The sequence below is a fragment of the Clytia hemisphaerica genome, unplaced genomic scaffold (assembly GCF_902728285.1).
Source record: "Clytia hemisphaerica strain Z4C2 unplaced genomic scaffold, Clytia hemisphaerica genome assembly, whole genome shotgun sequence".
Lineage (NCBI taxonomy): Eukaryota > Metazoa > Cnidaria > Hydrozoa > Leptothecata > Clytiidae > Clytia > Clytia hemisphaerica.
This window is the reverse complement of record NW_027103430.1, coordinates 108518-131596: the sequence shown is the minus strand read 5'-3', so window position 1 is coordinate 131596 and position 23079 is coordinate 108518. Positions and strand designations below refer to the sequence as shown.

Here is a 23079-nt window from a genome sequence, read left to right as displayed (position 1 = left end):
AAAAAAGGACAATCTGAGCGATTTGTTTACGTGTGCCTCGATAACTTATTAATATATTGCACTGTCAGCAAATTTATAAGATAAGCGAGACATAACTCGTGGTTTTTTTTCCCGGGTTAAAAGTTAAAACAAGAGGACGGCATACGACTTTTAAATAAAAGACGTCTTTCTCCAGCTTTCTCACTTCTCTCACTTATCTCAAACGATCGAAAGTCAAGTACAGTTTTACCGGCGTTACTTGACTCAAAGACGTCACTTGATTAGGGAGAGCTTACTGACGTTTTTCTTATTTCTTCGCAAGATCGAAAAGGACAAAAAGACAGAAAGATGGCTTCAGGAGGTGGAGGTACTATTTTCTTTTTATTTTCATATCTATTCATTTCAGTTAGGGGATAAAGGTGAAAGGCTCAAGGAAGGGGCAGCTCAAACACCTAGACAGGGTCTTATTTTTCATCAATGATGGAGGGACAAAATACGCACTACCTTCTGATACAACCCCGCCCCGCCCCGTCCAAAAATAGACTTTCTAGCTAACAAAATTAATTCTGACGTCAATCAGTCTGGAAAATCCTTCTAATTACACGATTAACTTTCACGGGCGGGAACTTGTAAATACACGCTTAGCATATTACGCCCTGCTTGAGGAAGCTTGAATGAAATAGTGGGGTTCAGTGCAGTTTATTTTGAAAACGAATGAAACCAACACGGTCAAACAAGAAACAAAAATTGATTTTTGCATTGGAATCTACGTTGAATTTAGCGTAAAATAGTCCTGGCATTTCCAATTTGTTTCCGGGAAAACTCAAGGAAAATCGTTTGTTTTGAGCTTACACAAACGAAAAGTGCTTTCATTTCTTTTCTCAACTTCACTTCAGTTGAGCTACAATCTCGAGACGATCTCAATCGAACAGAATCAACGATCGAACCAGTCGAACGAAATCGAACGCAATCGAATCTCAATCGAATATTACCGCAATTTTCAGATTCGATTGATATTCGATTGCGTTCGCTTGATGTTTGATTCCGTTCGATTGCGTTCGATCGTCGATTCATTGACCCCCGGCTTGTTCATCGCAGACGGGAAATCGAAAGTAATACACCGTTTAGGAGTCTCGCTATCTTCACGGTACTCCATTGCAGAGGCCGGTAAAAATGGTAGGTAAAAATGCGCACTTTAGTACTGTGAAAGGTTAGAGGAATGTAAACATTGTGAATTTTTTTCTCTCCTTTAAAGAGAATGATTAAGATATTTGAACATGATATCCATGATAATTTTATAAGTCTCTCCTGAACATTTCACAAAAATTCATCAAGAGGAAAAGAAGTTATGATTAAAAGGAGTTCTTTACCTACCGTTTTTCTGCTATGTTTCCTTATGATAACCAGATGTTTACCTACCGTTTTTTTACGAAGGAGAGTGAATTTTCCGTGGTCGCTAAAATCAAAACAATGGAAAATTGGATTGATGTGTGCGCAGTCGACACTCCTAAACGGTGTATTTCATTCAACATGTGATGTTTGAGAGCTTGGATGTTGGGAAGCTGCAAGAATAAAGCCAGACAATCTCAATCAAACGGAATCTACAATCAAACTAGTCGTACCAATCAAATATTACCCAGAATTTTGACGTTCGATTGAGATTCGATTGCGTTCGACAATCTAATTTCAATCGGTCGATTGCGTTTGATCGTTGATTTCGTTCGATTGAGATCGTCTGGCAATCTGAGAATGTCTGTGTGTGTGTGTGTGTCACAAAAACTTTAGGGCAGCCTGGAGACTTCAAAAATGCTTGGATTTGTCTGAAATTTGGCACACTTGTTCCTTGGGTGAATAGCTGGGGGTTTTTATATTTTTCAAAACTTTTGATTTTTGGGGCCTGAAGACGAGTATTTCGCCAAAACGAGGCTAAAACCTTGGGGCAGCCTGGAGACTTAAATTTGGCATACTCATTCTTTTGAAGAATATCTGGGGGTCTACAATTGGGCCTATAAATGATTTGAAGCTACTGAAGTTGAGCTCAGTGTGTTGCGCACGTTCGACTATTCTAATGCTGTATCTTGTAAATGATGTATCTCAATCAAAGCAATGATTATAATACTGATTTTCATTATTTGGAAGCTGAAATTGATAGGTCAAAGTACTCAAAAGTAATACAAAATTTTGGAATTTGATAGCTGTGCAACCATGCGTTTAAAACTAGGCATTTTAAAGCATGCGTGTCTAATTTGGAAAAGCCTGTGTCAATGTTCGATCGAAGAAATACTGTAAGTTTTCACCAATGTCTAAACTTTTGACTATATCTAAAGAATTAGTAAACCTTTTTAAGATCTGTGAAAAGCTCTCTACTCCCAAATAGTTCTAGAATAAACACTGAAAAATCCAAGATAATTGATAAAATATCCAATCTTTAAATAAAGATTGAAGATGAAAAAATAAACCTTAAGCAAAGAAATTGTCTTTAGAAATTGCCTTGCGTCCTCGAAATAACGGTCGGACATCAGACATTGTCTGACCCAATTGCTGAAATGTCCGACCCAAATCGATTCTAGTCGGACATCATGTTCGACCCAATTACTTTCGGTGCCTTCAAAAAATTTGTCAGATGCGTTGTGAAATTTCCAAAAGAAATTATAATTAACATAGAATTAGTAACTTCTTTATTTACACACAAAAACTCCAAAAGTTGCGATCATTAGTGTTAGATATTCATTTTGTGTGATGCTTTTTCTCAACAAATGAAAGCATGCTTCAAGTAAACATCATGGGCTTCTGACCATTAATTGGCATTTTTAGCATGTTTAGCTTCCTTGTGATCAATGTGAAATTCTATCAGAAGCTTGTGTTAGACTTGAAGTGTATAGATTTGGAAGTAAGTGCAGTCCGTCAGGTGTATTTTCATTCAAGTAAAGATTACTCATGATTGTTAATAGAAAAATGCGGTAAGATGAAAAAAGTCGGTAAACACAAAACTGAATTACCATTTAATAGGATAACACCTTTTAAAAGAAAATTGTTAAGAAAGAAAGAAATTGAAGTGGCTTCACACACTTTCGGTTTATTCCTTATGTAAGCTTACAAAAACAAAATAAGGCACCTGCTTTTTTCCTTTTTCACTCAAATAAATCGCGATCGTTTGTTTGATTTTCCTTATAAGGAAATTTAGTATTTCAAGCATTCTTGAGTATTTACATGATCACAATCATGATTTTTGGAGATAGAGCAGGATAGAGGCTTAAATTAATTAATTAAATTCAATTATGCCTAAGATGATTCATTATACTAGCTACGTACAGAAAACTTTTGCTTTTAAGTTGAAAGACGAATGTCCGACCCCACATAAAAATCAATCGGACATGTCCGACCCATTTTACTTTAAAAGCCTTAGGACATGTCCGACCCAAATCAATTTTTGATCGGACAATGTGTCCGACCACCTAAATATTGTTATTTCGAGCACTGTGCGTCCTCAATGGGTCTAAAAAGTGAGTCAGTCAGTTGTAAAAATGAATGAGTGTCTTCTTCTCGTCCGACCTCCATCATTCATTTTTGGAGTGTATTCTTGAAGGAAACAGCCAGCCAGCCAGCCAGCAGCCAAAACAACAGCAGGTTTCAAATTATGACCTTTGAACACTGTGACCTCCGACCCAAAATGGCGCATGTAAGGATAAACAAAGTCAAAATGCTGCGAATGCGCTAGAAATCGCTCGCAAAAAAATCACCAATAATAAAATTTTTGTACGAAGGAAACGTCATTGACAGAAAAGTCCTACAAAAAATTTAGCGACTCACCGACTCAATTCTACTCTATTTTCAAGAGTCAGTCGGACGACGCGAAACAAAGATATTATATATAAGAAACGTCCTTCCACTATTTTATTTTTTTGAAAATGTGAAGTCTTCTATCTTCTTGTCACGTGACAAATAAATTTCCAACATCCAATGAAAATGTGTGATTTGTATCACACGATAGAAAAAAGTCATGTGATAGCAATTTGTAGAATGGCCATTCTGTTATATTTATAGGATACCAAAGAATGTATAAAGATTCAACCAGGGTGTTATATTATTAACTGGAGCTTTGTGAGGATAAGCTTTTAGGGCAATGTTTTTGGTTTTTCTGACGCACATAAGATAGAGGAAACCTACTGAAAGGGGGAAATTAGGGGAACAATTCTATCAAAAGTTATTGGCAAAGAGAGTCACTTTTTGAGGTGGAAATGATGGTTTTTCTTGCATAACTTTTTATTGCAGTACCCCTGTCTTTGACACCCGGTAGTCAAGTACATCAGAAACATACGGGAATGTTTACACATGCACAGGATAAGTTTCCACAAAGCACCAGCAAGAACAAAAGTTGGATTTGCATAGAATGCATCCCCCTGGCTCTTAGGGGGGGGGGGCTAGAACCACCTAAAGTTCTGGCTGGGGGCTCTTTTTCCTAACATCAGGGGGGGGGGGCTATTTGTTTAGGTCTGTTGACTGGGGGCTAACCTAACAACTTTTTCCAAGAACTAAGAAATTTTTCTTTGTACATTTTGGTATTTTGTTTGTGTAATAACGCGGACACTCGATCTGAAAACGACCATACGTTCGGCCCAAAATTTGGCTTCTAAAATCGGACCCTTACAGTGCAGTGAATTTCCATGAAAAATGATACCCTTACAGTGCACTTTTTCAAAATTTTCCAAGAAAATGTGGAATTTTTCCTCTAAAATTGACCAATTTTGTGCCAATTTTACCAAAAAATTGGCCTTTTATCACAATTTCCTACCCTTACAGTGCAGTTCAGTGCAGTTTTGTAATTTCCTACCCTTACAGTGCACTAGCTGAACTATGAGAAACCTACCCTTAATGGCCGAACGTCTGGTAGGCCATTTACCTTGAGTGCCTCCCCCCCGGGTGTAATAATGAAGTCGTACCATTGGCGTTTATTGATTAGAATTTCAAAAGAAGACATTATACATTTGGTATCTCTTTCTCTTGTGTGGACATGCAAAATGAAGACCTTGCATTGTTTGAAATTTTTTCCATTCTAAAATTTTTGTTTTTTGTGTATTTTGGTAGGGGGGCTGTCTATTTCGAATTTTGGTGGGGGCTAAATCTCTGGGGGGGGGGGCTGAACCTTCAGGGGGGGGCTTCAACCCCTCTGCGATCTATGATTTGGCTGAAAATGGCTGAAATTGGACCTTTAATATGATAATTTTTTTTGGGAAAAGCTATGGTAATTCTGTTTGGCTAAATGAAAAGCCTATATATTCCTTGTCAAGATACTTTTTATTTGAGATTGATTGCTTTACCAAACCAAAAGATATTAAAAAGTCTTGACAGGCCATTTTGTCATTTTGGTCAGCTGGACGGATTGACGCATTTCCATTGTTTTGCCTTTTGCCATTTGTTTTATTATATTATTTGTTTTGTTTTATTTCACATTTGTTTTGCCTGAAAGCATGCAATTAGAAGGATTTTCCAGACCATATTAGTGGCAAAACAATGGAGCGTTTGACGTAACTCGCACGGCAAGTTACACACTTGTTAGGATGGGCTTAAAAAATTGTTGGTTTGCCGTCACCCGACCCTAGATTTTGGAGGTGGGTCGGTCGTTTATTTTGGCGATTTATGAAATTTTCGTCCATGGAAGGGTTAACAGTTTGTTTACATTTAGGTAATTTTGAATAAAAAACAGAAGTGCTCGCAGGGAATTTATGATTCTTATGCTTGATACAAACAAGATATGAGTTTTGATTTTTTATTGTTTGACGTTTTTGAAGGAAAAAAAACTTCTTTAAAATGGCAATAAAATTATTTGGGTCGGCAGGTTTCGAGGTAGGGTCGGTCAGGTGACGGCAAACCAACAATTTTTTAAGTCCAGCCTTATTTGTTGATCCCATTAGGCGATAGGTGGTTAGGCGAAAAAGTTTAAAAGGGCGCGCTATCAGTGAAAGTATGATTGATAAACTTGGTGAAGTTATCAAAACAAATTTGTTGTCAAAGAGATTTAACAGTAAGTGAAAATACAGGCCAGATATCAACAGTGCCATGTTTCGACCAATCATCCCAAGTTGACGGTATTTATTATATGCACCACTGGAGAGTCTTCTGAGAACTTTTAAAAATTTTTACCCAATACGTCATTTAATAAACAATAGAAAAAGTGAGGTATTTGGTGGAAAAAAACAACAGAAAAGTTGCATAATTTTGTGAAGTCATTGCAGTGGTGCATATCATGAATAGATAGGTTTCAATGTTTTGATTTTGTACGGGCAGACTGATGTGGACGGGCGCTTGCGCTTGATCATAGGAGGCAAAAAGACTTACAACTTATATGGAGGAGAGTGAATATCAATCAAATTTTTGATAACTACCAGTCATATCATCTTTTCAAAATTTATGAATGGTTAGCCTATATACCTCTGAGAAAACATACTAAAATTTATTTTCAAAAGTCCTACCAGAACCTTTGTGAAAACAAAAATCTGCTTGCCTCCAGCAATGGTCTTTTTGCCTCCAAAAAATCAGGCGGTAAGTCACGTGAGTATAACTACAATGTTTCGATTGTCCAGTGGTAAAATTTTCTCATTAGACACCAGATATACATGCTTCTGGAAGTCAGGTGCCTCAGCAAGGTTGTAAGCCATCACAATCATAAAAATCAGAAAGACTACATTCGGTGACAAAATACTTGGCACAAAAAGGAAATCCACTGTGAAGTTTTGAAACCACAATCGATTTGTAAGTGCTCTAAAGCAGGTTCGAAGGGTAGAGTTTTAACTCTGAGTTTTAACGCTAGACTTAAGACTTCAAAAGTTCAAAAATGGTCCAGTAGGGCTTGAAATATAGCCTAGAAACCAATAAATCCCTCCCAAATCGAAATAATCCATGAAATCAAGTTGAAGGCCTGAAATTGACATTCTCGCTCGAACTTCAATTTTCGAAAAATGGTAAATTAGCCAAAAATGCCACTATATTATGGCACTGATTGTAGATTCAGCAAACAGGTTTTTATAGTCAATTTTCAGGCTAAGGCATCCAGTCCACCCAAAAGCCTGGCAATGAAAACTCTTTTGCTGAATCCTATCAATCAATTGGATATGGCAGAGAAATAATTTTTTGTAGATTTCAGGTTTTTGATAATAATCTACCACATTATAGTCAATTTTTCTTTCTGCTAAAGTTTTTCCTATAGATTTTTTCCTATTTTTCGAATAAGCGTCCTCCTTCTAGGAAGGAACTTGTATAAAAAAAGCTTAAAAAAACGCCCTGGGCCTTTATTTGAAGTAATACTAATAAGGTAATAAACTTTCAGGCACCTCTAATTTTCATGCCTCCAATTTTTACACCTTTAATTTTCGCGCCGCTTGTAAAATAGAATATTCGCGCATCCTTTAATTTTCGCGCATCTTGCAATTTCTGGGATATTTTCTGAGTGTGTTAAACGATTTATATAACGAGTGTGTATTAAGAAAAACTAGATTTTACATCCCAGAGGCATATTTACCATGAATCGAGATCGAGATTTTTTTAAAAGAGCCCTAAGATGAGATTTCTACACGTTAAGAACAATTACTAATTTGCGCACCGAATAGTACGCCAGAATAAGCCTATTTTGCACGCCTTTTATTTAATTGCACATTTATTCTGCGCAAAAATTAATGAAATTAAGGTAGCCAGTAAAATTTGGAGATTCTGCTAAGGACTATGTAAAATTTCATTTTTTTATCTTATCCCTTTTAGAAAAATATTTTGGCATTTTGCAGGAAACTAAAAGTCACATATTTTGTACTAACAGGGAAAGATAAGATTGAATGGGTCAAACAACCAGTTCCAAAATTCATCCAAGATTTCAAACAAAGAACAAACCAAAAGGAAAGTCCAACCGTCGATTCAAAACATCAAAGAAATGAAGATGAGGGAGATGACAAAGAAAGAGATGATGAAACTCCCCTTGTTTGTGTAACTTCGGATATTACAGCAGAAGAAGCAGAATCCTTCATAAAAGAATCTTATGGTGATGACGCAGATGTGAGGATTGAAAATCCTAACAAACGAGGTAACAAAGAAGGTATTGTTAACCTATTCTTTTAGTTTTAGTTGAATATTGTATTGATCATGTGTTGATATGGGAGTATTGATAGCCAATAAGTTAACCTGGCAAAAAGAATTATAAAATAAACTGGCTGAAATGGATTGCTGGATAGCAGAGCAATAATATAACTCAGTGTGAAATTGTCTCATTTGTTTTTTCAATGTTTTTGCAGAAAGGTACATTGAGGGCAAAGTATTCTGAAAGTTGGCTTAAGTAATTTTTCCCGAAATTTTTTTCCCTTGAAATACAGAAATAATAATCAACATACAATATTTAACCCCTGTTTCTTTTTGGACCTACCCCAGTGGGTGGAGGTCCTTTAAATTAACAGATTTCAGTGCAAAATTGTTTTGGTCAAATTCGGGCCAAAAAGTGCCTGAAAATGGGGTTTTTAGGACTGTGAAATTGCTTCATTATTTTTTTTGATTTTATGCATAAAGATGGAGGGCAAGGTTGTCTAAAAAGTGGCTCAAGCTGTTATTTTTTTGGCCTTAAAAATTGGATTTCCTATTTGGGGAAATTCCCTTATGTTTTGGGCAAATTTGGGCCGAAAAGTGCCGGGTTTTTCGGACTTCGAGGAAAATCACGTTTTATCGTCAATTAGATCCAACAAACGCAAAAACCTCAATTTCATTTGAATTCTATTAAAAGTTATAGCCTTTTTTTGTCTCAGCTGCAGATGTTATTGAGACAGACTTTATGTAAATCTTCTGACATAAAAATCGACGATTATAGAACAATGATTCTACCAATTATTCTACAGTACTTCTCTTTTTTCTTTATTTTAAATTTGTAATTCTTTTATATCAATGTCATTCGAGCTCTATGAGAAGCTATTAGGATTTGCAATTGTACTGATAAACGTTTTTTTTTTATAAGAATAACTTCTATAAGAATATCAGGGTGAGATTTCAGAGTTAGAGCAATTGTTAACCTATTGTTTAGAACAATAGAAAAATAAGAATAATGTTCACCCTCAGCCAAAGTACACACTATTCTTATAAAAAAAAGCGTGTAGGTAATTTGAAATTTGTGTTTATCTTATTTCTTTAGATGAGAAAAGTGAATCAAGTGGAGGACAAATGACATTCAAGAAACCAAAGGAGCAAACAGGGCATGATAAAAATGAACCACCAAAGAAAAAGAAAAGTAAAATGAAGAAGGTGAAAAATACAAAGTTGTTATCGTTTGGTGATCAAGATGATGACGAAGAGGAGTGAAAGAAACTTATTTATATGCATTTGCACTTGTAATTAATTAATTAATTAATTGCAAAGCTTTAACCCTCTTTGTACGAGGAGGGGAAGGGGAAGGGGCTTTTCAGAACCACTCAGATACAAATTGTATAAAGCTCCTTTGAAAATAAAGCATAGACGTGAAGTTTTCTGTAAATTCCTAGTTTTTATTAGGCTTTTAGAATAAAATCATTATTTGCATTTTAAACATCTAGTAGAGTTAGTACACGAGATCCTAGCTAATTTAGTCCTCGTTTGAATTTTAAATTGTACATAATCTTTTTTTTTTCTTTTTTTTTAGTAAATAGCTTTTATAAAAAAGTCAATAAATTCTAAAAATGTTGCGGATCTAATGCAGTATTAGAGCTTTTCTAAATGTTTGAAAATGTATTTGCATTCACTCTTGCGGCCGTTTATAGGGAAGAAGTTTTCGCTGGAAGAAATTTTTCGCAGAATTCAATTTCGTGTTTTTTTGAGAAATCTACGAAATTAAATTACATGAAACACAAATATTCTCTGGATTGAAAAAAATCACCTCTAAAATTGATCATCTAAGGGAATAATAGGCCTTTGATATTGTGATCAAAGAATTCTCTCAACCGCGAAACTTCCAAATTTTGAGTTGTGAACGTGAAATTAAATTAAATTAAATTTTGTACCCTTTAAAGTATTCTCATGACTACTCTCTGGTACCTAATAAACGTCCCCCGCTAATTAATTTTTCGAAAATTTTCCACCCGGGACATTGTTATTCCAGCCCAGCCCCGGCTGTTAGATACCCGAGAGTAAAAGATTTACATACACTTAATCGTTTCTCATATTGCCCTACAGTGGTACAAGAATAACTCTAAAATTTAAGGGTCTTAACATTCGAGGGCATAAATAACATAATGCCTGCAAAAAAAATGTTTTTTTTTTTGCTTTCTTTAACTCGTTGATAGTTTTTTTTTCATTTTTTTTTTTCATCTCAGACAAAATTATAAGAAAGAAAAATTCAATATGGTGATACTGGCAAAGAAACAACAAATGGATGAATCAATTTAACATCGTTGAGACCCTGTTTATAGCATGGCATCCTCTCCAATTATTTAGAAAAAGGTAAATAGCTTGATTCGCTTATTTATTAGCTTCTGTATTTGAATTCATAATTACATAATTGCATAATTCCACTAATTGAATATTTGATCAAATACCGCTCGAATACTTAATCTCAACTTCAATTAGTATTTGACTTGTCTGAATTATTTACTAGTTCATAATTGAATGCTTTTCGATTGTTTGTTCTCAAGTCCGGTGTGAAAACATTAGGGTCGTACTCCTGGTCTCGTTTACTGTCTTTTATTCGTTGCCTTCTCAAAAAGAAATACACCACTCCATTAAAAACTCCTCCCAAGTTCGAAAAAGTTGTTCCGAGCTGAAAAACAAATAGAGGCACTTCTTTGACAGTTAGCTGCCAGATTCCATACAGAGCCATTGCCCACCATTGTGTCATGAAGGCCGCCACAAACAAAGACATTGAGCGGGCCGCGCGATGTGAGGCTTTCAGCATCTCGTTGTTTTCATCTCGCTTGAAGCTGAATTCTTCTTTTCGTATGCGGTGATATGTGAGACCGTATAGTGTGATGTTGATGAATAAGATTGTGGACAGGAAAGCTGAACAGATGACCAGGTTCGGGATAACTCCTTTCACGCCGTCGAAGAAACAGCTATAGAGAGAGAATGAAAATAACATTATCTTGCATAATTATGTTGTACAATGCAATGGGATTTTCCTAAATGGATAGCTTCACATGATTTGATAGGCTACACATCAAAAACTGAAGTTCATAAACAATATTTTTGATTCACCCGGTACATCTACTTTGTACCAGAGGTAATTTTTTTCTTGAAATTTTTATTATTCATTTCTTTCAACTTTTAATCAGTTTTAATCAGATACAGTTGAGCAGAGTAGTGAAATCTCGAAATACTTTAAATTCTCCGTAAGGCAGGTTTAAGAGCCATTTGAAGAAAAAAAAATTCAGAATGAAGAAAGTGTGATACCTCACCCTCTTGGATTTTGCTGAAATTGGACCAAATGATCTATCACACAAGAAAAAAAGACCCTGAAAATTTCGCCTTGATATCTCAAGTAGTTTAGAAGATACAAAATTTTGACCTGGAGTGGTTTACTGGGTTTTGGCCACAAAAATAACATTGCTTCAAAAAAGTAGCAAGGTCCATCAGCAGTCAGCTAAAAGTGCTTCCAAACCCAGATTATGCAAAGTTTGAAGCCCTCTACATGAGGTGCTAGAGATTTCTGGGGAAAATTTTGGAGACTCAATTTAGATTTTTTCTGATTCCCTACAAAAAGTTCTTGAAATCCACTGTAAAACAGCATTCCAATGTACTTGAATAAAAATTCATTGGCTTTCAAAATCTGCTCCCCACCAAAGTTCAATGATTTTAGGGGTCAATTTTCGCTTAGTATCTTTAGGACGCTGTATCTTCAAAACTACTTGAGATATCAAGGTGAAATTTTCAGGGTCTTAGTTTCTTGTGTGATAGATCATTTGGTCAAATTTCAGCAAAATCCAAGAGGGTGAGGTGTCACACCCTGAAGACTGTTAGAAAAAATGACTCAAGTGTGCTATCTGTCTGAACAGGAAATAAATCTTAAATAGATGTTTTTATGCAACTGCTGAGTTCTTTGGGTTGTATAAAAGTCTTAAGGTCCAGGGTATCACTCAACGATCTATTAAACAGTAATTAATGTCATGCTGCTAGAATTTCTTTTCTCAACGCTGTATCTTGATTATTGTGGTCATGGGATTTCAAAACATTTACCACCCCAGGGGTTAAGAATAGGAATATGAGCTCAATTAAGTTACAAAAGATAGAGGATCGATCTCTTTTAAATACTGGAGATGATTTATGGAATGATCTACTTACAATATGCCATTTGGACCGAGAGCATTTAACGCTAGACACGTGATACCTCCAATGCAAGGCATTCCGAAAGTCCATATCACCAATCTGTGGTCATATTTACCAAAGTCAATGTTCTTACGAAAGTAGATCAATAAAAACGCATTTATTGCGATCAAGTTGACCATGAAGATTTGTGCACCTGAGAGGAAAATGATCAAACTTTGAATCGCATTTATTTAAAGACTTGAGAAAAAATCATGTCTCATACAGCATAAATGGAGAGCAGTAATCGTCCGATTTCATGAGAGTTTGGGTTAAAGAAATGCAAAAGGTCTGGGACCAGAATAACACTTTTGAATTTGAGAGATTCTTGTTCTTGTTCTAGTAATATATTTGCATATATAATAAGGCAATGAAGCCTAATCTGGCAAAGTCTACGTAAAAATTAAGTTTTAAATGTGCTGTCAGCAATAAAAAAATTACAATATAAGTTAGAAATGTATAAAATATTTGTTTGTTCTACTCGCTCTTATTCGATCTTCAAAGGACCATATGTTTATTCGAATTAGAGAAAGATTCGAAAAATAGAGATTCGAATTAGAGAGAGCTGACAGTACTTACCAATGAATTCGACCAGCATGAAGCCATAAAACCTGCACAATTCAGGTGGCGTCACATGTTTGCGGATCACCATAATGTAAACATGATCAATCAAATGAAATGAATTGAACAGACCATCACAAATACATAAATAAATTACAAAACGTTCTCCTTTGTTCCATTGGTAAAACGAAGTACGTTTAGTTCTTTTCTTATCCTTATATCCACGACACGATAAAAATAAAACAATAACCACAGTTGATAAACTTAAGCTGATGCAAGTCAATGCTGGTATGTGTACCATGTAGAAACTAGTTGTGTTTTCGATACCATACAAAGGGAGGTCGTATCCGTCCCGTGGCGACGGCGTCATTTGATCACGTAAGGTTGACGCAATGGTGGTGGTTATTGAAGAATTTTCTTTGATCATTTTTCATCAATGTTGAAAATGTCCGACATTGGTCATGCCCTATATTTCCCTAAAAGTAAGTAATGACACACTCTTTAAAAATTTCTTTTGATAAGATCTACACTAGCTGAAATATTTTTAATCTGACTGCATAGCCACGAAATGTTATCCACTAATCCAATTTTAAAATGATGGAATATTTGAAACTGGAAAAAGGAAATTTTCCGATTATCCCGAGTTTATACTAATTTAAAAGAGGAGCAGACAGAACACTTTTCTGTCACTGTGATCTTATCTTTGATGAGCATATTGTTAAAGATGAATCCTGAAGGGAAACTTAAAATGTACAGTATTTTTTCTTCCTCTCTCTTTTAAAATGGAACCCAACTGACTGGACACCATATGCGACTAAACTTTTCATTAAGACAGTTAAAACTCAACCCACCCTTTAGTAATCTTACTTGAAATCATTAATCTGTAATTATAAATAGCATATGATAGCGAAGAAACTGTTCAAAAAATTTACCAAGTGTTACTCAAAGCGTGACAAAAGCACAATCAATGATGTTTCTTTCCAATTTTTACAGACTCTGAACTACAATGATATCTCAATTGAAATTTTCATCTAACTACCCTTACATTCAAAGTACTATCTAAAATAATAAATTCCAGCCTTTCGGAAGAATTTCAGTTTTTTTATAGTAAACACAGTGAAAAATTTGAGATATGTAAGACGATATTTTCACCTGTGGAAGAAAATGATCCTACGCTCTCTCTCTCTCTAATTTCTTTCTGGTATTTTTTTTTCAATCACGGTTTCGTTATTTGGAATTTATTATTTTAAGGGATTCAAAAATGAAGAACATTTTCACCATTACAAAAGAACATGTTCCTATTAAGCAAGAGTAACAGTATCCTTTCGGGTTGCCTGCTGGATGGACTATTGAAAAACCGAATTGATTGATGGACTATTTCGTAAAATTTGTGAGGACATTTTTACTGTAAAAAGACTTTTCAACCATTATTATTTCAACAAGCCTTTGAAAGTATTAGAATATTCCGTCTTCTGAGTCAAAGTTCTGATGTTCCATGTAAATGAACATTTTATCCTCGCATTATTATTTAGGAAAGGCCAGACAGCATTTGTTTTTTAAGTGTTCTAAAAATATCGCACGTAGTTGATGAACAAAATATCCCTCTTAAAATATCCCCTTTATATTGAATATCAAAGCTCCCAGACATTCGTAATTAAAGAACTCGGATATTTTAAGAAGGTCCCAGGTCCAAGGTTCTTTTCATTGACTTAAACGAAGGAAAATCACTAAAGACAATTTCAAATAAGAGACGAGAATGTCGTTTTCATTCATGAAGGACGTTTAATACACAGTTTATGCCAAGTTTTTATGAATTCAAGCTATCCACCCGTCAAATTTTAAGATGATATTGAAATGATATTGAACCTAAACATGACTGTCACCAGATATCTATGTTTTGGTTTCCAAGGTGAAATAATTCGAATGTTTGATGCTACCATCAAACTTGTACACCTTTCTTGTCAAAGTGCAATTGAATTTAACATGGACGTGGACTATCTTTTTATCATTCCTTTACAGACCCCCAATGCAATGGAAACGTCACTTATTATCCATCTTGAAATGGTTTTGCGATTACAAATCTGAGCTACAGTAGGGAAGGTAAGAAGATCAATTATCCTTATGCTGGCAAATCAAGCTATCAATATCAAAATGATAAGAAGCAATTAATACACAGATTTAAGAGGTATTAAGTTTGAATGAGCAGAGACGATAATCAGCATAAAAACAAATTGAAAGGATCTAGAATACTCCTTAGAAGGTATTTCCATTTCAAAAAACTAATCCCGAAGGCCACTTATCGTTTTTTTTGACAGACTGAATGTCACTGATATAAGTGGTCCGGTGTACTATGACGACAGACTGTACCATACAACCCCTTCCTGGAGAAAACGAACAGAACATCGTGACCAAGTGTCCAATTGGGGTGTTTTTGTGTCCTTGGAGCAGCTTGGAGCAGTTTTATAAATTTTAATGGGGTATATTATAGTTTATTTTTCTGTGTTTTCATATAAATTTTGAAGACGAAATTTGAAAATTTCAGGGTGGTGATATCCTCTAAGTAGACTGGACTCAGGGCCATCAAAATCATCAGAAAGCAAATTTCAGTAGACTCTAGTCTATGTAAAACGTTACTACATTACATTTTTGTGGTTTGATCTTCTACTATTACGCCAAATTAATTTGTTTGCCACTGAATTACTAATTAGTATGATTTGCATCCTCTTTACAACCTCAATGCTCCTGCCTTCACAACTATATAAACGGTGTAGGGTTTGCACGATTTTAGGGTAAAGGCCCGGGGCACTGACCTTCACGGTCGCCAGGGATGTGTCGCTGGAGTTTGAAAAGTTGACTCTGTCAGATATGAATGTTTAGTATAAATCTTGGACCCTGTTAGAAGGAAAAATTGAAGAAAAAAAATTAATTTCCGGAAAATAATTAACCAAAATAACCAAAAATTGACCCTGTCAAATACACATCTTGAAAAAACTTCGGACCCTGTCAGATATCTTCGAAGCCTAAAAAAGGGACCCTGGCCAGCGGTACGTTCCCGAACCCAATATTGCCTAAGTGCCTCTCCCCAAGGGGTGAAGATAACCATCAAGAAGATGCTTCCCTTGAAATGATTCTGCGGTCAACTTACTTTCACTACCTACCAAGTCCACGGTCAAGAGCCTATGAATAAATAAACACTCAACGAACGTAAAGCCCAATCAATGCATATCAGCTTATACCTTAAATCAACATTATTTGTTCCGATTTATATTCTACTTATCTTGAACATTATTGAAATCATTACAAACGTATTTTAAAAAGTAATCATCGATCGTCTATAAAGGCTATTCAAAATTAATCTTTTGTTTTGATGGTTTTTATAAGAATTATCATTTCATTTGGAGCCAGGAGTCCATTTTTCGCACACTAACTAGGTTGTATTTTTCGGGCGCTCGTATCTGCTATGTTTTTGAACCAACTTTTAGAAGCAGACTCAACAACAGCAACTCAAAACGGTCTTTGTTTTTTGAATCAAAGGAATGATCATTTTCGTGTTTTACGGTATAAAATGTTCTTATAAGATTTTTTATAAGTTTTTATTCTATTACTTACAAAAGCAATGCAACCCAGTGGGGGAATATTCTTCTTTGTTCGTATCAAAGCTACCATCTAATTTCATGTCTTAATCCAGATTAAGTCATTGATCCCTGTCAGATGACAGAGAGAAAGACATTCAAGTGACACTTAATCAGTCCCCTTACGATATTATCTCAGAATACTATCCAAAACATCCTACTTTTCAAAAATGATTCGATGGCTTTATTGTATAATCGCCAGCCTAGTTATGAAATTGCCGTTTTTGGACGTATCCCGGGAGGTCCTATAAATTAACCGATCTTTTCACCCGTTTGTGTGTTACTAGTTTTTCTCGGGATTGACTCATTAGTTTTTCAGAATTTTTTGCACAATGTTGCAAAATGGCAATACCCAAAATGTGACGAAAATATAACTTCTTCATTAGTTTTTTCTGGTTTTTGGCACGAAGACAGAGGGAAAGGTTCTCTAAAGTGGCTGATGTGATTTTTCCAATTTGGAAAGACCGCAAATCACTCCTTAGCTTAAACTAGGAATTCCCAGTAAAGTCCATAAAAACGCAAAATGCCCTAATCAGCAATTTGTATTATTATAGGGATGAGCACATATCTGCAAAATTTTCTCGAAAATACTTATCTTATCTTAGGACTGGTGGCGAAGTTACTGTGAATTTGCCAATTATGATAACACCAGCCGACACTGCTCAACAACGTTTTAGATGTATATATCATTTTCGAAATGTCCAAAGGTAATTTGAATTTGTATGAATACTTAAAATTTCTATCCACACTTGCTAAGTGAATTGCAGCAAAGAGTGGGAATCGAACCCTAATCTCCTGGATGTTGCTTGTTTTTTGGTCAAGTTTTACGCTTCATATACGCATCAAGGAAAAGAAAAAGTTTCTTAATAAACATTGAGTTTCATGTATGAAATAAAGGTCCGAACCAAACGATTTGAATTCGAAATTTTCTTCAACCGAATCGTAGGGGGGGGGGGGTGAATGAAAAAGTACGTACTTACCAGGGAGTATAGCTATTTGTGCACGCTTGCGTACAGGAGGAGGGGGTACTCGGTCTGCGACATTTTAGTGCGTACGTACTATGTGGACGGCCCATCATAGACGATATCGGCTTTACCGAATTCTCCCCGAATGATTACCCATGATGCATTGCGCAAAAAAATTCACGGACGATAACCCAAACCCTAACAATACATCATGGGTAATCATTCGGGGAGGATTCAGAAAGCCAATATCGTCTATTACGTGTTTTGAATATCTTTGTAGGAACATAAGGCTTCGGGGGATGACCAAAATATTAGGAATAAGTTAAGTTTATTACTAGGGAAATTCCTGTTCTTCATTTTTAGGACTTTCCTTGCGATCGGCTTGGTATTTTCTTTTCATCTTTTGCACAATGCAACTTTGGGTGAAACTGCTCAGAAATAGAGTTATTGTTTTTGGTTCCCATTCATATTTCCCGTTCATATTTTTACATAGTGATGGGAAATGGTAATACTCAAAATGTGTAAAGGACAAAATGCCTGAATATCTCAGGGGAAATGAGATAGCCCATTTTCTCCTTACATCCATAACATCGTAAAGTAAGCGTAAAACAATTTTCCTCATGCTTTCAAGCTTACGCATCACTGTATTATGCTGGATTATAGTGGCCTCCCCTTTTAAAAAAAGGGGGTTCTTCTCTTGTCACACAAAATAGTTACATTTCAGGTTGTTACAACATCAACTTTTAATTTAATTTCATTCTGTCTGAGTTGTTTTCGTTTTTCATTGTATTTACGTAGATAACGTGAAAAGAAGCAGCAAAAAGTACAAACATGAAAAAATTCTATTTAGGGGGGAGGGGCAGAGGAATTTTTTCGATTTTCAAGGGGGTACCAACCTACCAGGACACTATGGCTGTTATCTTTCTTTTTTGGACCTACCCCGGTGGGGTGGAGGTCCTATAAATTAACCCGTGTTCGTTAGTTAGTTAGTTCGTTCGTTAGTTACCAACTTTTCTCGAGATTGGCTCATTCAATTTTTCTGATTTTTTGCACAAAGGTGCATTACTATAAACCCTCGAATGTGACGGAGCCCGATTTTCGAAAAAAAAAATTTTCCGGCCGGTAGAACCAGAAATGTCCCGAAAAAAGCGGTTTTTTGAGATTTTCTCGAGATTTTATCATTAGTTTCTTGCGATTTTTTGCACATAGATGGACATTAGTACTGCCGAAAAGGTGTCGAAAACCGTTTGCCGAAAAAAAAATTTTTCCGGTCTGTAGAACCGGAAATGTGCCGGAAATCGTCGTTTTTTCACATTTCCGTCACATTTTTTCAACTTATTTAATTGTTTCTTTACAAAAATGTTCTTTATGATGATGCCCAAAACTTAGCATCGTTTGATTTCCAAAAAAATCATCCTTTGAATCCGGAACTCCTTAAAAATCGCCGGAACAGCCGAAAACCGGCGTAAAACGGTTTTCCTTCATTTTTTCAACTTATACTCGACAGATTTTCATGATTTTTTGCACAATGATGTAAAATGGCAATGCCCAAAATGTGACAGAGCCCAATTTTCGAAAAAGAAATTTTTCCGGCCGCTAGAACCGGAAATGTCCCGAAAAAAGTGGTTTTTTGAGATTTTCTCGAGATTTTCTTATTAGTTTTTTGCGATTTTTTGCACATAGATGCACATTAGTACTGCCAAAAAGGTGTCGAAAACCGTTTGTCGAAAAAAATTTTTTTCCGGTCTGTAGAACCGGAAATGTGCCGGAAATCGTCGTTTTTTCACATTTCCGTCACATTTTTTCAACTTATTTAATTGTTTCTTTACAGAAAAATTTTCTTTATGATGATGCCCAAAACTTAGCATTGTTTGATTTCCAAAAAAATCATCCTTTGAATCCGGAACTCCTTAAAAATCGCCGGAACAGGCGAAAACCGGCGTAAAACGGTTTTCCTTCATTTTTTCAACTTATACTCAACAGATTTTCATGATTTTTCGCACAATGATGTAAAATGGCAATGCCCAAAATTATACATTACTTCCATTAAATTCTAATTATTCGTTTTATAAATAGGTAGGTCCATTAAAGTATTACTTGTTTCGTTTTATTTTCATCATCATTCAGCATGTTTTCGACGAGTCTGTTAAATGACGCGCCTTTAAGTTTTGACGCACCTTCTTACGCGCCTTATTATCGATGTGCCCATAAATTTTTGACGCGCCTTACTTACTTGCCTTATTACCGACGCTCCCTGAGGTTAAGTATCAGTAGATAACTCAGGAAGACGGACGAATTTTTGAAGCCTTCGTTCGCGCTACGGCACTTTTCTACAGGCTAACCCGAAAGCTAGGCAGACATACCCCGGGCAAAAATATCGGATTTGCTCTAAAACGAGAAACTGAAACGTGTTCTAGAGCAAACCTAGACTGGAGTCGTTTATAATGCGTGTAATACCAATACTAATAATAATAATAATAATAATACGGGATTTAGTTTGTTAAACGACTGGAAGAATCCAGTGTTCCAGCCTTATAGATACAGGGGCTAGCTACGCAGAAACTTGCGTAGCGAGAAAACAATTTATCAAGCAATAACAAACTCTCAAAACAAAATCAACTCAAATGAAAAACTTTCAATACACAAATCCACATACATGTTTTTCTCAAGAATTATTTTGAGCGGGAAAAAATTATAATTGCAAATATTGACACTTTTCTTTTGTTTGGAGTTAGTGCACAAAGGTTTCTAGACGACTAAAATTGTTCACTTTATTACTTTTTGCTTTATTTCTACTATGTATGAATTAGTCGTCTAGCTTGCAAACCCGATATTTAACCTATCGCTATTAGTTCTTTTCAAAGCAAGTAAGGGACTGTGCTTAACGGGGAAACAATAATTACAAGGTCTCAAAAGAAGGTTGTCTATTGCTCATTCCGACATTTGAAATTTTCCGGGGGTTTTGTTGGTTGGAATTGATTAACTAACAGTTAGGTAGGGTCAAGGTTGCTAGTAACGGCTTGTCACTGTGCCGGGTGCATACTCGGCGCCTTGGGCCCCGCAGGGTTGCTAGTAACGGCTCGAATTTCAGTCAGGTTAAAAGTCGATGCCGGAATGAGCAATAGACAACCTTCTTTTGAGACCTTGTAATTATTGCTTCCCTGCTTAACGTGGGCATATTTATTTTTCTTATAAGCATCGTCTTTACAAGAAACCAATCAATAACTTTTGATTTGAGGGAATTAGGCTTTCGGTAAGCAGTATTTTCAAAGCAAGTAAGGGACTGTGCTTAACGTGGGCATATTTATTTTTCTTATAAGCATCGTCTTTACAAGAAACCAATCAATAACTTTTGATTTGAGGGGATTAGGCTTTCGGTAAGCAGTATTTTCAAAGCAAGTAAGGAATTGTGTTTAATGTGGGCATATTTATTTTTCTTATAAGCATCGTCTTTATGAGAAACCAATCAATAACTTTTGATTTGAGGGAATTAGGCTTTCGGTAAGCAGTATTTTCAAAGCAAGTAAGGGACTGTGCTTAACGTGGGCATATTTATTTTTCTTATAAGCATCGTCTTTATGAGAAACCAATCAATAACTTTTGATTTGAGGGAATTAGGCTTTCGGTAAGCAGTATTTTCAAAGCAAGTAAGGGACTGTGCTTAACGTGGGCATATTTATTTGTCTTATAAGCATCGTCTTTATAAGAAACCAATCAATAACTTTTGATTTGAGGGAATTAGGCTTTCGGTAAGCAGTATTTTCAAAGCAAGTAAGGGACTGTGCTTAACGTGGGCATATTTATTTTTCTTATAAGCATCGTCTTTATAAGAAACCAATCAATAACTTTTGATTTGAGGGAATTAGGCTTTCGGAAAAGAAAATAACACACTGAGAATTCAACCAGAAAATGAAATATTGATAAAACCATGTGTCATTGAGTCTATAAATAAATTTTTACGGAGTGTTTTTGATAAATATGATAAATGATAAAGAAATAAAATCACTTCTGTCTCATAGAGAATGCTAAAAAATTTGGACTAGAAATCAGAAAAAATGAAATGAACCGCCGTTGTTGTCGTCTTTTTTTCTGAATAATTTTTTGCAGAACATTCGCCTTTCACGTGCCGGGGGCAATAAAAATCACGTCAAAATTTACAAAAATTTAACGTAGTAATACTGTAAGGCACGTCAAAAATTTAGGACGCGTTGATAATATTTCGTATAACATTCGTAAGAGGGCGCGTCAAAATTCAGGCGCGTAAGGCGCGTGGGCGCGTAAGGCGCGTCATTTAACAGATTCGTTTTCGACTACCTTAATCAGGTAGGTCCATTCAGCATGTAGCTTGTTTAGTTTTACATATCACATTTAAGGGACGCTTGACAAACTGGATAATCTTTCGATTTCGTTCAAACTATAAAAAAGTGCATTCTAAAGTTTTAAATGTTATACAATCTTAGGAAAGAGGCTCAAGAGATTCACCCATTCCAACCAAAGAAAAAAAAACGGACGATCGAGAGAAGGGAGCGAAACAAGATAGGGATGTAGCACAGTAACAAGAGGAGCAGCAAAATTGGTATCAAAGACGAGAAGAAGCAACTAAACGAAAACCGAGTTCTGAAAAAACGTTCTATCACGTATTCAACACATACCAGGGAACATAACCAAATCATGCAGCTCAAGTAAAACTGTCAAAGAAAAGATTGGCAGTGGTGCATTTGGGTCTGTTTTTAGAACAACATTCCACTATATGAATATTCAAGTAGCCGTGAAAGAAGATGAAAGCATATGTCCACTCTTTATAAAAGCTAAAGCTATTTCAATACTTTGCTCGAACGATTATAATGAAGCTAATTCAGGACGCAGATAGCATATCATCTCAGTGCATCCTCGAATTGGCAAAAGTTGGTTTCAGTGAAAAATCTCCCAATTGAAAGACTACGCTTGTCAGATTTTAAATGGAATGAATTTTTTACATGACCAACTTCTTTTACAGAACGACATGTACTCCCATAACGTGCTGATTTGAGATGGAAAAGTTGTAAAGGTCATGGATTTCGGTGAAGATATATCATGATATAACATCGTCCCTGGATCAGAACGACGAAAACTTTATAACAAAAATCATAAGCACCTGACATGCGAACTAAGTTACATTCCGGACACTGGCAACAATGCCATCAAAACGGACATTTTCTCTATTGGACACCTATTTTGTTACCTACTTCAAAAACGGAGAATTCAACAATCTTAGCCCAGCGATGAGATGCCTAAGATAAATTTGTATTTTTCATCATGAATTAGATTGCAGTTTTGTAAACATCATTTAGACTAAACTTTTTATACCTACCATATTTTCTTTTTGAACAATAAAAACACAGTTGTGTGTAATACGACGTTTTTCTTTTCTTTTAGGTTTTAATCCCGAATCTTTTCGATTGTTTTAAACAAGGCACAAAAGAGGCACAAATTTGTCAAATACTGTCTCTCAATACAGCAAGGGTAACGGCCCTTTTTACGCCGGCCCTTATTGGCGTTATTTTTAGGCTCGTGGCGCAATAAGGGCCGGTGTAAAAAGGGCCAAGATTTTGCAATTTTTACCTAAAAGCGGCGTTAAAAGTTGACCATTTTTCTCAATTTAAAGGATTTAA

The 23079-nt window shown here is 35.6% G+C and overlaps 2 protein-coding genes and 1 long non-coding RNA gene across 3 annotated transcripts; 2 read left to right on the top strand and 1 right to left on the bottom strand.

The window, feature by feature from the left end:
• Positions 1 to 168: 168 nt before the first annotated feature.
• On the top strand, positions 169 to 9678 carry LOC136797949 (uncharacterized protein KIAA1143 homolog). The gene is made up of 3 exons (XM_067054529.1): positions 169 to 346; positions 7787 to 8059; positions 9137 to 9678. The coding sequence occupies exons 1-3, from the start codon at positions 328 to 330 to the stop codon at positions 9301 to 9303; spliced, it is 459 nt and encodes a 152-aa protein (XP_066910630.1). The 5' UTR covers positions 169 to 327; the 3' UTR covers positions 9304 to 9678.
• A 609-nt stretch (positions 9679 to 10287) lies between these two features.
• Positions 10288 to 22773, top strand: LOC136797959 (uncharacterized). Its single transcript, XR_010845327.1, has 4 exons — positions 10288 to 10416; positions 14851 to 14931; positions 17069 to 17170; positions 21889 to 22773. It is a non-coding gene; the product is annotated as an uncharacterized lncRNA (long non-coding RNA).
• Positions 10430 to 13319, bottom strand: LOC136797957 (uncharacterized). Its single transcript, XM_067054534.1, has 3 exons — positions 12850 to 13319; positions 12250 to 12427; positions 10430 to 11024 (listed from the first exon to the last, which is right to left on the bottom strand). Exons 1-3 carry the CDS (start codon positions 13256 to 13258, stop codon positions 10535 to 10537), a joined length of 1077 nt encoding a protein of 358 aa, XP_066910635.1. The 5' UTR covers positions 13259 to 13319; the 3' UTR covers positions 10430 to 10534.
• Positions 22774 to 23079: the final 306 nt, after the last annotated feature.

Coding starts and splice junctions, on each gene's coding strand:
- LOC136797957 (XM_067054534.1), bottom strand. CDS start 13,258: ATGATCAAAGAAAATTCTTCAATAACCACCACCATTGCGTCAACCTTA. Junction 12,428..12,849: donor CATGCTGGTCGAATTCATTG/GTAAGTACTGTC, acceptor TTTTCCTCTCAG/GTGCACAAATCTTCATGGTC. Junction 11,025..12,249: donor CTCGGTCCAAATGGCATATT/GTAAGTAGATCA, acceptor CTCTCTCTATAG/CTGTTTCTTCGACGGCGTGA.
- LOC136797949 (XM_067054529.1), top strand. Junction 8,060..9,136: donor CAAACGAGGTAACAAAGAAG/GTATTGTTAACC, acceptor TTATTTCTTTAG/ATGAGAAAAGTGAATCAAGT.